This window comes from Planococcus citri, chromosome 1 (genome assembly GCF_950023065.1).
Source record: "Planococcus citri chromosome 1, ihPlaCitr1.1, whole genome shotgun sequence".
NCBI lineage: Eukaryota > Metazoa > Arthropoda > Insecta > Hemiptera > Pseudococcidae > Planococcus > Planococcus citri.
The window spans coordinates 66,540,146-66,556,179 of NC_088677.1; the positions used below are offsets into that span (position 1 = coordinate 66,540,146).

Consider the following 16,034-nt stretch of genomic DNA (forward strand, 5'->3'; position numbering starts at 1 on the left):
TTTACAGGTTGTAACAATCACAAACAAGAAAATGGCCGCCGAAGTTACCAAACGAGCAAGGGTTTTCGATTTTTTTCAAAACCCAAAGTAAATTTGATGATTAGTAACTAAGTTCAATTAACGAAATAATACAAAAGTATCAAAATTTGTAAAAATTATGATATTTTCATAGAAACGATCCAAGTAGGTAAATGTCAAAAAAATCTAAACCAGGGATGTCTAGCTAGCCAATAGCCATTAGCCATTAGCCGTTAGCTTATTGAATTTTTGACGTTTAGCCATTAGCCATTAGCCAGCCAATCAACAAAAAATTTAGCCATTAGCCAGCTTTAGCCAATTGATTTTGGCTAACAATGATTGGCTAAAATTGAAAATAAATAGGTGAGTAAATGAGTTTCCTGTGGGTAAAAATGTTTTAAAAAATGAAAATTTTTAATTTCGTAATAAAATCAAAAGCAAAAGACCAAAACAGTGTTGCAAGAGTGCTGGTTTCAGCACTCCGGAGGAGTGCTTTTTACTCCAAGCATTTTCATCATACTCCAAACTCCACTCTCCACTCCTAGTTTTGGAGTTTACTCATTATACTCCACTCCTTACTCACTCCAAAGGAACTGTCAACACTCTTACTCCACTCCTACTCCACTCCTTACTCCTATCATTTTTCATTATTTTTCAGGAATTTTGACTCAACAGATATTGAGTGATTGATTATATCCATGAATTAAAGGTGTAAGATGGTAAAAGTATATCAATAATTGATAAAATAATATCATTCGCGATAACAAATGAGAAAAACAGTAAAATAAACAAATAAAAGAATTGAAAATACGTGAGTAACAGTAACATTTTGATGTAATTAGTCACAAAATTAGGGAAAAAAGGAGGAGTAAAGAGTTTTGATTTGGCAACACTCCAACTCCACTCCTACTCCTTTTTGAAACAGTGGGAGTACTCCAGCATAGGAGTATGGCTCCACACTACAGCTTGGAGTGCTCTTACTCCAAGCATATACTCCTCAAAAAATCTCACTCCTTGCACTCCTTACTCCTACTCTTACTCCACTCTTGCAACACTGGACCAAAATGACCAAAAAAGTAGTTTGACATTGGCGGTTCCGATTTTTTTTTCTTAATTTTTTTCAATGATCGTTGTTTTTCTAGAAAATGAATGAGAAATCAGTTTATGAATATAATCAAATAATGCGTGAATGCGAATAATTGTGATTCACGTTTGTGAAACAATAATTATTTCCTAAAACTAGAAACAATATCTATAATGGGAATGTGCTCATTTAGAGGAGTATTTAGAGGGGTCACTCGATTTTTGAAAAATTATAAAAATTAGCCAGCTAATAGCCAGCCAATAGCCAGCCAATGAAGAGACATTAGCCAATAGCCGTTAGCTTAGCCAAAGCCCTAATTTTTTTTAGCTTTAGCCGTTAGCTTTAGCCAATCCCATTGGCTAGACATCCCTGATCTAAACTAAGAAAAATAATTATCAAATGGCAACACTGACAAAGATCGAAAATGCGTAATTCATGGTAATTACCGACAAATCTAGTAATTATTACATTGTATGTAGTTGAATGAAATTTCTTTGCATTTGATTTGATTTTCTTTCCCAATATCTTCAATATCTAGTGAAGTTCGCAACTGTACGTTTTCTTTTAAACGTGCAAGGAAGAAACTCAACTTTTGATTTTTAATTCATTGGTCGCCACAACAAAATGCCACAATGATACTCTGACCGAATCACAGTAACGATTCCTGGTTTTCTCACTTCAGGAGTTCAACACGTCTTCCTTAGTCTTGACTCGAATAAATATATCTGATGGAAAAATGCAGTAAGAGTGTTGGTACAGTAGTAATTACAATATTTCAAATCAACCAGCTGATAGGTATCTTTGAAAGCAATCTATTTCTCCACCAACACACTTGCGCACACACATCACAATAATCCCAATTTACAACAGTCATTGCGAACAACGACAAAACCGAAGTAGAGAGCAGGAATAACAGCTCAGCTGCACTGTGATCAACCACTCTCTACTTTTCACAAAACGAAATCACCTTCTCGGTTAAATAACTAACAATCTGTTTAATTTTATACAAAATCAACATGAATATAGACACGCAGGGGGGAAAAAAGAGAGAAGTAGTATTACAATTAATTACAACACAAACATAATCTTAAGGTGAAAAAAGAAAAATGTACATATAAAAAAATTAAACATCGCTTGAGAATTGTTTACAAAAAATATACTGTTGAATGAATGAATGTACGTTTATACAACAACAATAATAATAATAAGAATAAAAATCAGAAAAACAAGGTTTACAAAAAAGTAGAAGGTAGGGGAAAACAATTGATATATTATACGTACCGAAACACTCGTCAAATTCACCTTTTCGATGGTAAATTACATACAATCAACAATATGGTCAACATAGAAACACTTATTACGTATATCGAGTAGTCATCTCCGATCAACAACACCAATTATCGAAGTACGATCCCCAGTCGCTTTTATCTGTCAAAACAAGAGCACTTCACTCGCCACTCACACACTTAGTCGACTGGCATTGCCGGCATGCCGTTTCCTCGTATCGTTGTTACTCTCACCGTGTCCAGCTCCAGAACCGCCGGCGACGCTTCTACGATTATTAGCCATTCTTCGAGTCACCGGAGTCGTCGACTGTTTATCTTTTTTCGTCGATCGTAATCGACTGTGATGAGACGATGACGATTCAGCTGCCGCACTAGTCGACGCACTGAGCTGATTATGATGCTTCGAATCGCCGCCGGATGTGCTACTCTGACGCGTCAAGTTGTGATGCGTCGAGAGAGCCGAACTGGTCGATGCAGACGTCGATGCGTTATCGTCTTCTGTGTCGGCGCTACCGTCTTCTAGGCGTCGACGTTTCGACCGTTCGTCCGCTTGTTCGATGGCTAAACGTTCCATTTCCCATTCTTTTTTCTGTTGTTCGATTTCGGCTTCGGCTGCGGCCAGCTGCTCTTCGGCCCATTCCGCGTCCACCGTTTCCATGAACTGCAGCGCCCATCTTTCGATCGGCGTCAACTGTAAATAAGAAAACACATTGGGCGTTAAATACGAGTATTTTTCAAGAACACTTTCTTAGATAATCTTTGACAAACCTGTTCCAAGAGAGCGTTAACTTTTTGTTCGGCTTCGGTCGGTAAAGTAGAATTATCTGCGTTATCGTTATCCACCAAAGGTATATTCTCGTCGAATTCTTCCAATTCGGCGACCGCTTCTTCTTTCGCGGTCTTAGCAGCGTTCACGTCTGTTTCGTCTTCGACCGCAGCTAAAGCGGTTTCGTACGCGTTCAACGTGGATTTTTCGACGCCAGTGGTAGCAACTGCAGCGGTGCCTGCAGCGGAGCCGTTGCTCTGCGCAGACGAATTGGTGGCTTCCGGCGGCGCTATATCGGACATTCGTTTAGCCGGATCAGATTCGTCGAGATCAACGTTGAACAAATCGTGAATGGTGGTCTGAAAATTTGAAGGAAAAAAATCGCGAATTAGTAAAATCGTCGCCGGATTCGCGCAAAAATAGGGCAAGTGATTTCGAATTCGATTACTTACAGATTTGAAATACGCCGTTGTAAAGTTACCGCCTTCGATGGCCAAATCGCCGAGTAATTTCTTCTGATTAGCTTTCTTCAAGATGTTTTCCTCCACTGTTTTATCGCTTATCAATCTGTAACGAATTGAAAAAAAAACCACTTGATTAAAACGAAGAAGTTAATGGATACGGCAGAAATTGAGAGTAGACTCCTTTCTCCTCATTCCAGGTTGGGCTAATCTATCCTCAAACCTTCACCAAAAGGTAATCGTAGGCTTACCTATAAATATGCACATCTCTGGTTTGTCCGATACGATGGCATCGATCTTGCGCTTGCGCATCCATCGTCGGATTCCAATCACTATCGTAAAATATAACCGTATCAGCTCCCGTCAAATTTACACCAATACCACCGGAACGAGTCGAAAGTATAAAGCAGAAATATCTTTTATCGGCGTTAAATCTCTCCATTAAAACCTGAAAAAATCCATCCATTACACATCCAACTCATAAATTTACAAAAACCAGACGAAAAAATTTCACTAATCATCTTCCTTAATTACCTGTCTCTGATCTATCCTCGTACTGCCATCTAATCGCAGATAGATATGCCCATGGAAGGTCAAGAAAGTCTCCAGCACGTCGAGCATACGAGCCATTTGGGTGAATATCAGTACCCTATGCTGGCCGGCTTTTAATCGCCGCAATAACGTATCTAACGTTTGTAATTTACCACAGTCGTACTGTATAAGCCGACTGTCCGGAAACGCCGTGCTCATTTTCGAAACGACCTGATGCAGACAGACGGCTTTAGGGGTTAATTCGCGTTCCAGCACAGCCTCCGTGTACCTCATCGACCAACTTTTCGACGGATTCGGACGCGACACGTGCATCGAAGGACGTCTAGCGTTCACAGCCGGTACGTAAACGATGAATCTGCGCAATCGAATAAGAAATAAATATCTACGCCGAAGTCAAAACGTAATTTAAATACGGTCGTTTCGTTTTACCTCGAAAAAGTCTCCGATAAGTCTTGTATTCTTTCTTCGATAGACTTCACCGAATCGGATAAGGCATTCGTTAACGTGTAACACATGTCGTACACGTGTTTCGCGTACTGAGCGTTGACGCAGTTCACATGGCCGGCGTATTTCCAGTATTTCTCCGAATCCGAATCCGAATTCGATAACGTGGACGACGACGATGACGCCACATCCGCCGTGATCTTCAGCGAATCTCGTACGTCGCTGCCGTACACAACGTAAGGACTAGATTTCCGATCGTTGGTTACGCCTAAAATACGTAGCTTCTCTCTTCGCATATGACGACGTTTTTCTACGATTATCGGCTGCGGAAACACAATCACAATTTGATTAATAATTCAAAATTCGTTTCAGGAGCAGAGAACGAAAGAGCTACACTTACGTCTTCCAACGACGAGGAATCTTCTTTGATTTTACTACTGTCGTGATGGTGTCGACTTCTCGTTGTTGTTCCAGAAGACGATGCTGAGCTAAGGCTAGACGCGAATGATGCCGATGACGATGGAGACCCGGCGTTAGACTGCGTAGGTGAGCAGTTCGTCGCACTGATCGGTTTTGGTATCGTTACAGAGGTGGTTTTCGGAGCGTTGTTCACGAGCACATTCGACGAGGTATAATAATTAGACTGAAAACGAAAAAATAACCGAATAAACGTCGAAGCTCGATCTTCGTAAACTGAACTATTTTTCAATCACTCGAATACCAACCTGTGCCAGCTGAGGTAGTTTAATAACCGGAGCTTTAAGATCACTGGCATTGACATTCTTTAGAATAACTTTCTGACCCGGTGAAATGGTCACTGCAAAACAAATCAAGAAAAATATTTACATATCATAGACGATACTCGTTGACTTCAAAAGCTAAATCCGTCAACGTACTGGAATTTGCAGGCAACGCTATGTACGTTTTTTGGCCACCGACGGTTTGCATAATCGATGGCTGCGATGATCCGGAAGCAGTGGCGACGATGGCGTTATTATTATTCATCTTCAACGGTGACGATACTGGTAACATATTTCTCAACACAGTTGCCTGAATGGGGATTTTCGAACCAGCCGTAGTAAAACAGATTTTCCCCGGAGCTAACGCGTTCAATGTGGTACCTGCGAAATACAAAAAGCACCCATTCAATATTCCATTTCGTTCCCCCAACGCTTTTGTGACGATAAATCTCAGATGAATGTAAAAAAAAAAAAAAATGAAAAAAGTCCTCAACTCACCTCCTTTAAATTGAAACGTTAAATTCGTTGTACTTATTGGCATCGTCGTGGTCGCATTGCCAACCGGTTTGATTGTTTTCACAGCCATATCTGCAGATAAACGAATAATAAAAATACACGTAAAAACAAAAAATCTCCTTACGTAACCGAACAAAAAAATTTTACTCACTGTTTACGTCATCTTGCGGAACAATGTTTCTATAAACCTGAGCCAATCTCAGTTTAGGTACAACAGATCCTGTTGCTCCTGTCGCTGGCGCCGATATTGGATTACTAACAACAGTGTAGGTAGCAGCGGTGGCAGTTTTCATACCGGCTGGAAACATCGTAGGTGTCGTAGACACCGTGGTAACCGGGCTCGTCGCAACTACCGTAGCTACCGAAGTCGGCAGCGTCGAAGCGGTTTTAAAATACGATGTTATTTTAGAGTTACCTTTCATCAAGGTGTTATTCTGCCACAACAGAAGAGAAAACCATCGATTATTAATCGGTAACTGGTGAAAATAAGAAGCACTTCTAGATCCACTCACCGATTTTATCGAGTTGTTAGCACTGCTACACACCGGAGATGTCTCTACAACGAATTTTGATGATGACAATAAAGATAGTGGTGGTAGCGGCCGCGATGCCGGCGTCGATGATCTTCTCCTCAAGCGCACGTTCATCAACACATTCGGCAACGGAGGAGGTTCCTCGGGAGCTTTGTCGATTTCCTGGATTAATCTTCGAGGAACGCGTAATTTATTCAAGCGATGCACAGCCCAAGCAGTCAATTCTGTTTCCGAATCGACGATACGTAAATTCAACGAGTCCAAGTTCACACGCTGAAATAAGACAGAACAAAATTAGATCATAATTTTTCTTCGAATGAAATAAAATTCAACGTTTTCGATCTCTAATTTGAAAAAAGAAAAACATCGAATCGTTCGCAGCCAGCCATATTTCACTGATTAACACGTTTCTCATTCAATTTCCTTATCCACAAAACAAACTCAACTTCTCATACACTAATCGACACCGAAATTCTCAACAAGGCAGCTCACCTCAAACGGAGCATAATCCAAGGCAGCAAACACCAACGAAGCTGTTTGATAATCCAAAGCTTCCATTTGAAAAGGCGAAATGATCGGTCTCGGCTCGAATAGATTAGGATGGTTGCAAACTTTACGTAATTGCATAAGAACATTAATCACACTCAGCAGATTGCCCGAAGATAATGTTTCCTTGGTTCTGAAAGCAATGCATAACGTTCAGTAATATTCTAAACACAGCTACGATGTAATTACCGGTCTCGTTTCACCGGTGATAAGACTTACTTTGCTCGAGACATAAAATCATCGTATAAATATCGCTGTCTATTCGATAATCTGCACATGACCACGTGTTCGTATTTACTGGGTAACTGCTTTTCGACTTCAGTTTTCAATCTTCGTAAAAGGAACGGTCTTAGCACCTGTAAGAACACCAAGATCATAATTATTACAATATTACAAACAACTGGAACTCTTCCATTAAATTTCACGTCGTAATAATACCTTGTGCAGTCTTTTGATGATATTTTCGTTGTATTCGGCGTTTCCTTCGATCATACCGGTGACCGGATTCGAGAACCATTCTTTAAATTCGTGATGAGAAGCGAATAAATTCGGCATCAAGAAATGCATCAGCGACCATAGCTCCATCAGGTTGTTTTGCAAAGGGGTGCCGGTCAATAGTAAACGCCTAGAGAGAGGAATAATTGCAAAATTGTCATCAGAATGTCCAATATGAGGATAAAACAGAGATACAAATTCGGTAATAAAATAGTTACCTTTCTGAATCAAAGTTCAATAATCGTTGCCATCTTTGGGATTTGAAATTTTTTATGTTCTGCGCTTCGTCCAAAATTAGATACTTCCATTTCTTACGTCGAAAGCAATGATGATCTTGTAATACTAATTTGTACGAAGTGATACAAACGTGGAATGTGTTTGGTTTCGTCCAACCTGTGAAAACACAATAAAACCCAGTCACAATCGGTGATTCTTGTTCGCTCACGTATTCTATCTAATTTTAATTTATCGCTAAATACAAAAATCGATCATAGGATAATTCAATTTCAGTTTCAATAAAAATCACCAACCATGAAATCGACTCGAAACATAATATTCAATTCAATAGACAAGTATTCATTTCATCTTCGTCATAATAAATATCCTACCTTACATTTCATCTTCGTCATAATAAATATCCTACCTTACAACGAAATTTACCAATTTTTTGCACATTTCTAGAATCATCATACCTGTTGAACGTTTAACTAACGGAAAAAATTCATTTATCGTCATTATAATCAAATAAAGAATCGCTTTCGAAACAACAATCGATTTCAGTACTCTTCGAAATAAAAATTCAATTTGAAAACACCATTGATTTGGTCGATCGACTCTACAAAAACACTAAAATTAATCTCAAAAAAACCCTCCACCGCTCGTAGTGGAGATTTGAATTCACTCACCGGATCTTTTCAATTTCCTTTCTTTCGGATTTCCGTAATAAGTTAATATTTTGAAAGCCGGGCACCATTTTTTGCATTCCATTTCCCAATTAAGCATCACAGACGTAGGAACTATAATTAAATGAGGACCCCAATCCTCTGCGAAAAAAAAAAAACACGATAATTATTAACCTTTCTAGAATTCAATATGAGAATTATTTTCAGAAATTCTCACCTTTATCCGAAGCTAAATGAGCCAACAGCGCGATAGTCTGGATGGTCTTACCCAGACCCATTTCATCGGCCAATATACCGTTCAATTTACGTTCGTACATGGTCACCAGCCAATCTAAACCGATATGTTGATACTCGCGAAGGGTATGTTTCAATAAAAAAGGAACTTTTGTAACGACACTCGTTGAAGACAGCGTATTTCCTTTAGGCTGGATACTTTCAGCAATCGCGGCCACATCGTCGATTTTTTCGTCTGTATTTTCTTCGTTCATATCTCCATTTTCCTGTAAAATCAATTCGGTTGTATTAAAAATGATCAAAATCTCGACAGTAAATAGAACTCTCCACATACCAATGTGCTGTCCTTCAACAAAGACATGAGACCATCGCTACTTTCATCTGAATCGTCGCTTTTGCTCTCATCGTCGTCGTCTTCGTCGTCGTCATCATCATCGTCTTCATCGTTTTCATCATCTTCGTCGTCTGAATTATCGATAGTGCTGTTTTCATTATCGCTAGCGTCGCTTTCGGCTGCACTTTCTTCGGCGGTACTTTCCGAAGAGCTTTCTACAATGTAAACAGTACTGATTAGATGAATACGTAGAAAATTTACCTGTTGCACGAGTGATCAGTTACCCGATTGAGAATTCGAATCGATGGAATTTCCAGTAGGTGCATCGGCAGCGTACTTTTTCATAAGTTCTTCTATGCTTAAGTTATTATCGGCCTAAAAAAAAATCAACCATCAGAAAAGTAAAGAAAAGACGAAATAATTCGATGAAAAAAAAGGTGTCGAGTTTTCAACTCACTTGTAATTCAGCGATTTCAGATTTATAATCAACTTTTCCTTGTCGTTTCTCTTCTTCCAACAGCGTCGTTTCGTCGTCACTTTCATCATCTTCCATTTTATATTCATCGTCGTCGTCAATTGGTTTCTAAAAACAAAAAATACAAGAATTTATAAGAAATGAACGAAACGGAAACGATTCGGATCCGATAAAATGAACAATTCAATACCTCGTTGCTAATTTTATCATCAATGGGAACATTATTCAAATATTCACTGGGTAACTGATTCAAGAGATCTTCCAAAGGTAACTCGGATTCTCGTTTAAGCATTTCAATTTCTTTACTATGATCTACTTCAGCACCTCTGATTTTTTCTTCAGCCTCGATTGTTTCTTCATCATCGCTAGAGCTTTGATTCGGTTCAAATTCGGCTGAAAACAGAATTAATTGCTCATTCATTGATATCCAATCGATCTAGATGGAAATTCAAAGAACTTACCATCGGAATTCTCGTCCGGTGACTGAGCTCTGTTCGTAGATTTATTCATACTTTCGGCCACCAGTGATGAGTATTTTTCAGTTTTATCTACAATAAAGCTAAGATGTTGATCCAAGGCTTGCTGACGTTTTTCTTTTAGCTTGGTTTGTTGTTTAAAATCCACGAGCTGAGTGAAAAAAACACCGAAGGTTAGAATTCGACGCATCAATTTGAACAGATGCATTACGGACGATCAACGTACTTTTTCCACATTACTCCAAAATAATTTCACCATTTTGGCTGTATGACTCGCTATTCTTCGTTTGTGTAATTCGGCTGCTTTGGCTGCTTTAAGTACGAGGGCTTCTCTTTCTTGGAAATGTTTTTGAATCATTCGAGATCTCTGCTCGGGAAATCATAAAATTACAACAAAATCTGGAGGGAGAAAAAATTTGTGAAAAGATGATTACTTTTCTGGCGGCTGCCTTCTTCCATTTACGTTCTTGGGCGAAATCTGTAGCCAGCCATTCTAATTCTTCCAGAACGTAATCCCAGTGAGCCTTTGTTCGAGGCGGTTCTTGCACTTTTGATAACTTTTTCTCAGGCCATAGACCTGCTTTCTGGAGCTCCGCTACCCTCTGAAGTACATAAGCTTCCTAAAAAACCAACGCCACGATTAGAATAAGAAAATACTCGATTAAAATAAACCGAAGACGGGTTAATTCTCAGACAAATGCCTCGTACATATGAATCACATTACAAAGAATCATGTGCCATTTGAATCATCATCGAAATCAACCGTCATCGTGGGAAAAATATCTATACTCGATTTCGTACCTGTTTCGCTTTGACCACAATTTGCTGGGAATTATCGCCTGATTGATTCGGTAGCTGTTTGGCTTTGACAACTGTTTGCTGCGAATCTGATACTCGACTGGATGCTTCATTTTTGGCAACGATTTGCTGGGAATTGTTTTCGACAACGTGATTCGACCGTTCTGGAATCGGTTTTATTAAAACAATAGGAGAATAAGCTTTGGAACGGTAATCTTTCTGCGATGTTTTGTTAGGCTCACTTTTAACTGCAAATAATGCGTGAAAATCATAAAAAAAATAAATCCACCTAGAGGTGAATTTCCGAGCAAAATCGTTCGTTAAATTACCTTTTTTTAAATCTTTTTCGATCAATTTTCGTAACGATTGTTTGAAAGGATCCGGTTCGCTGGATAAATACTCGTGTCTGGGTTCGAGTGGTGTTGGAAATGGTAATACGTTACCGGGGTAGCTGGTTTTGTCGATGAATTCGAGAAAATCATCTTGATCTGTGTTTCTGTATTTTTCCAATAACGAGACGTACAAATATTTCTCCTTTTCGATAATCATATCGGTTAGAAGTTGATTGTAAATACACGCTCGTTTCGAATCCAACTGATAACCGGCATCGGAACTTCGTCTACGTTTTCTCGTCGAACTCGTCGTTTCGCCATTTAAATGAATCGAGTATTCTGGACGACGGACTGAATGTCCCATCTGTGAAATTTGTACACGATGATTAGATTAGAGTTTAATAATAATAACCGAGCGATCGATTAATTTCCACTTTCAATACCTGATGAGTGACAGTTGCAGAGCCCGGGGAAGAAGCATGTACTCCACCTGCCATCTGTTGCTAGGTGTAAAAATTGACAACTCCACCGAGCACTTTTTCCCCTTTCCATTCAGGACACTATTACGTTACAGCTGGAAAAACAATCGAAATACATGGAGAAATTAGTACAAAGAGTCGATAAATTAGCACAACGATCAAGTCGAAACTGATTAGCATCTCTTATCATTACAACTCTGGTTACGAATTTTACTTCCGCATAAATTAATCGAAAGTTTGCCCCCAAGGAATAACTACCATTACTCGAAGGTGATCCAACAGAAAGCTGAAATACTCAGGGATGATTTTAACATACAAAGATGACCAATTTTTCGAACCCAATTCCCAAAAACACAAACACCAAAATTTACATCACATTGACCTTCGTTTCGCTTTCATTAACATAAACACACCGCTCCTGGATAATTACATTTCAGCTCTCTTCATTCATTTTCCAGACAATTGTTTCATTTCATTATCTAGTTGAATTTATTTTCAAAACCGAATACCCAAATTTCGATCACTGCACATGAGTAAGCCGATTTTACGACCTAGCTGATTCAAAATACAGGCGAATTTTTCAAAACTGTCTCGTTAATTTGAACGTAGACGTACCTGCGAATGATCTCAGGTAAATTATCCGAGTGAAAAAGTTTTAATTACACAGAAAAATAAGAAAACCGGAAAATTCGTAATTATCACACCCCACCATAGGTTTTGGAAAACATGTGTAGTACAAAACACAAACACACAACATAGGGCCCACATATATAAATACGTAATTAATTATTTTCTGTAAAATTTACCCAACATTTTGATATCGTTCGATCGAGCGAGAAAATTAACACGACATACATACCCCGAACGTAAATTCCGATACGCGAATATATTTAAAATAATTAAATTACGTTGCGAACAAAGCGAAATTGAAAAATTTAGCCCGCCATCTTGATTTTGTTTGATAACCAAAAACAAAGCTTTTTTTACTCACCATACTCTCGTGGACACCTCTAGAATACGATTTCGAGCTGATTGTGATCGAAATTATTTCACATTTTAATACGAAATTAATACGTAAAACACATATTACAAAGGCGATTCGTGAACGTAAATTAATTACAATTATTATTGTATATACAGCGAACGATGAACAGTAAAATAACGCCGATTCTTGCTCCTATTCTCGCAACATTACTTCAAATAAATGAACGTTTTTTATACGAGTTACGCATCCGAAAGACGAAAATCGCCGAACAGTCGAGCAGAACAACCAACGAGACGCCTGCTTTACCTGCATTCTGTTTGAACGGAACCGCTTTTTTAACCAGCAAACCTGCACTCGCCCCGCCTTTTCTCCGCCCTCCACACGTTTCAAAATATGTCACAGATCAAAAGTTGGGTTGGATTTTTTTTCGTCACGTTTCGTTCGGTAATTACGCGAAGTAATTACTGTTTTTTGTTAGAGATGGTTTTTTATTTTTTTTTCGATCGAATTTTTGGATTTTTTTTTGCATTCTTCGAATGCAGGTGCATCTGCAGTCCTGCAAGTGCCTCCTGCCAATACCTCCTATACAAGAAGGCCTGAGCACTACCTCCAAGAAGTCTACGTGACGTAGGCATTGGAGGCGATTACGGCTGCATTGTCTTATCGGGATGGGACCAGGACATTTGACCCATGCGACATATGACCCATGCGACAATTCACCCATGTTTTTATCAATTTTGGATATTCACAAAACGACATTTGACCCATGCGACATTTAACCCATGTTCTGATAGATGTTTGCATCAGACCAATATGCGACATTTGACCCATGCGACATTACACCCACATGAATATCCGATGTGAAATAGACATTTCGCCCATGCGACAATTGACCCAGGGTAATTCAAAATAGCGACATTTGACCCAGGCAACAATTTAATTACAAATTGGGACAATTGACCCATGCGACATTTGACCCATGATGTTATTAATGCTGCCATTTCTCCTTTGCGACATTTGACCCATGCGACATTACACCCATCTCGGAACGTTGTGCGTAAGGCAAGATCCAGGTAACGCAGCGCCGCTGCCAACCTATAGATTTTTGAAACGTTGAATTTACCAAGGATGGGAGTTTGTCAGTGTATGCAACTAACACGAATATCTCCCTTTTAAAATATGTACTTGATTTGATTACTAATTACTAGAGACTAAGGATACTTTTCGGCATCGTGTGATTTCGAGTGCTTTCGGCTACGCTCGTTTGACTTTATTCTTTGTAATGATTCAAGTTCCCTGTTCCTGTTGATAGTGTTGATGAGATTTTTAATTTTAATTAAAAATTAATTATAACATTCGAATATTATATTGTCTTTTACGTATTCTTCATTGTATTTCTTGTAGAATGCAATTTTTTGTTGCTCAATAATATACACATAATTTGGGTTAAATGCCTTGTGAGCAGTTGGAAATCTGGAGACCACCTCATGTGTTAGAATGGACAAGTATTAGAATGGTCAAGTGGTAGAAAAAGAGGGGAAAAAAGGGAAAAATATTTTTGTTGCCAACCCACTTTGTTTGGAGAAGAAAATTTTGTAAATTAAAATGAAAAGTAAAGCCCAAGTATTAGAATGGTCAAGTTGTAGAATAGTCAAGTATTAGAATGGACAAGTGTTAGAAAATACAAATATGTATCAGGATGGACTCGGGGAATGTGAGAATTAGGCGAGGCAAAGCCGAGCCGTTTAAAATTTATATTTCATTCGATGAGCATTACTCCGCTTGGTGAGTTCAGACGGAGGCTGGACATTACCGTGTATGTAGACAGTACCTGCGGTAGTTTCTAAAAAACTGTACTCACCGAGGCCGAAGGCCGAGGGAAGTTAACAGACATAGTATGAACAACAAAGCGACCCGCGCAACCGAGGCGAAGCCGAGGTGAGCGGACACAACGCCCCCCCCCCCCAACCTGAAAACGGCTACCCTTGTACCCTATTATCCAAAAAAGTAATAAGTCTTAAGTACCACTTCCTCATCCTCTTATAACAGATTGCTCTTTTCCCCCTATTTTTCAAATACTTGACACCATTCTAATACTTGACTATTCTACTACTTGACCATTCTAATACTTGGGCTTTACTTTTCATTTTAATTATTATTTATTTTACGAAATTTTCTTCTCCAAACAAAGTGGGTTGGCAACAAAAATATTTTTCCCTTTTTTTTCCTCTTTTTCTACAACTTGACCATTCTAATACTTGGCCGTTCTACCACAAGAGGTGGTACCGGAAATCTGATAAGATTTTTTCGATTTTGACTTTGACTGATGTGATATCAATCTTTTTTTGAAAAACTTCCAAGTTCCAAATGTTTGTACAACAACGTCACTTCTGTTAACGTTTTACATTTTCTTCAAATTGAATTCGAAAGACTAGTATCATCACAGCTGTTTTTTCTTTATATTTGCCATTTGGTAATGTTCGGATCGGAAACCAAGTTGTCTAACAAGAGTACAAGACTGTCGACGAAATTATGAAACAGATTAAAATTCAAAAGAAACAGGACTAACACGAGTTTTATCATTAAAATACGTACAATATTCGTATGAAATAATATGATTATGAAAAAGAAAGATTTGAACAAAAAGGAAACAGGAGTTTCATCTTTGATAAGGAGAATATTTCATTTTCATGGAGACAAGTCAAACGAGCGTAGCCGAAAGCACTCGACAGCACACGATGCCGAAAAGTATCCTTAGTCTCTAGTAATTAGTGATTTGACTTTAGATGGTAGCGGGTGGGTCAATCCTGATATTTTTTTTCAAACTGGTTTATTTAGAAATGCAACGGACGGAAATGCTTACTGTAGCTATGGTATAGCTACTTCCCTCTGTACACCCTCTACCTGCTCTATACTAACTATGTAACACCTACTAATGTAACAGTAATGAGTAAACTGCTAAAGACCCTTCCGACTCCACCCTTCCCCGCCGATCGCCATCCCATGAATGAATGAAATAGGAAGACGCGAAGTCACCAATGGTTGAATGGCGGAATCGTTATTTCAAGCATATTGTACCTATGTATGTAGATGTACATAAGTACGTAGTTAATTTTAATTTTTATAAATTAACGTAAGTTGGATAGATTAGAGGATTAGACAGAGACGAGACCATGTGTTGATGTTTTCCCCCGGCGTTATACATATTTATACGAATGTGATACATAATACCCCTAATTTTAAGTAGCCTACTTACAAGAAAGAACCTCTTGAAGTATGTCCTCCTCCGATTTGAACGGGGCCGCGATTTTCGGAAAGAGCCATGGTCTAACACCCCCTAAACCAAATTTTCAGCTGCCCAACTTCATATCTCGATATTTGGCGAACGTTTGAAAATTCAAAATTTGACTGTTTTTGGTGATTTATGCTTTCTTCAAAAACGTACGTATTTGATGAGTAAAAATGATCAAAATAAGACCTAAAACTGATATCAATTCCCCAAATCCAAATTTCACCATTTCCAACCATTCTGGAGCCTCCATCGCGATTTTTCAATTTCCCCAGAATTTTAAATTTGC

The 16,034-nt window shown here is 38.7% G+C and overlaps 1 protein-coding gene across 3 annotated transcripts; it reads right to left on the reverse strand.

Annotated features, from left to right (window-relative positions):
- Positions 1 to 2,077: 2,077 nt before the first annotated feature.
- LOC135833407 (helicase domino-like) lies at positions 2,078 to 12,778 on the reverse strand. 3 transcript variants are annotated; one of them, XM_065347200.1, is made up of 29 exons: positions 12,463 to 12,778; positions 11,436 to 11,566; positions 10,990 to 11,356; positions 10,664 to 10,824; positions 10,297 to 10,482; positions 10,089 to 10,229; positions 9,848 to 10,013; positions 9,577 to 9,779; positions 9,369 to 9,494; positions 9,196 to 9,286; positions 8,912 to 9,126; positions 8,561 to 8,843; positions 8,347 to 8,484; positions 7,660 to 7,834; positions 7,385 to 7,571; positions 7,166 to 7,302; positions 6,893 to 7,079; positions 6,380 to 6,673; positions 6,019 to 6,301; positions 5,850 to 5,939; positions 5,508 to 5,732; positions 5,337 to 5,428; positions 5,012 to 5,254; positions 4,597 to 4,934; positions 4,150 to 4,522; positions 3,867 to 4,063; positions 3,607 to 3,721; positions 3,157 to 3,513; positions 2,078 to 3,079 (listed from the first exon to the last, which is right to left on the reverse strand). In XM_065347200.1, the coding sequence occupies exons 2-29, from the start codon at positions 11,487 to 11,489 to the stop codon at positions 2,561 to 2,563; spliced, it is 5,943 nt and encodes a 1,980-aa protein (XP_065203272.1). In that variant the 5' UTR covers positions 11,490 to 11,566; positions 12,463 to 12,778; the 3' UTR covers positions 2,078 to 2,560. The 3 variants fall into 3 exon arrangements, with proteins under 3 accessions (XP_065203272.1, XP_065203270.1, XP_065203271.1); XM_065347198.1 differs by having other exon boundaries at positions 10,664 to 10,908; XM_065347199.1 differs by lacking the exon at positions 12,463 to 12,778 and adding an exon at positions 12,087 to 12,106 and having other exon boundaries at positions 10,664 to 10,908.
- Positions 12,779 to 16,034: the final 3,256 nt, after the last annotated feature.

Bases quoted from the DNA above. Each gene is read 5' to 3' on its own strand.
- LOC135833407 (XM_065347198.1), bottom strand. From the start codon at position 11,489: ATGGCAGGTGGAGTACATGCTTCTTCCCCGGGCTCTGCAACTGTCACT. The intron at 9,287-9,368 runs GTGAGTTGAAAA...ATTTTTTTTTAG, and splicing joins CTGAAATCGCTGAATTACAA to GCCGATAATAACTTAAGCAT. The intron at 5,733-5,849 runs GTGAGTTGAGGA...TGTATTTCGCAG, and splicing joins AACGTTTCAATTTAAAGGAG to GTACCACATTGAACGCGTTA.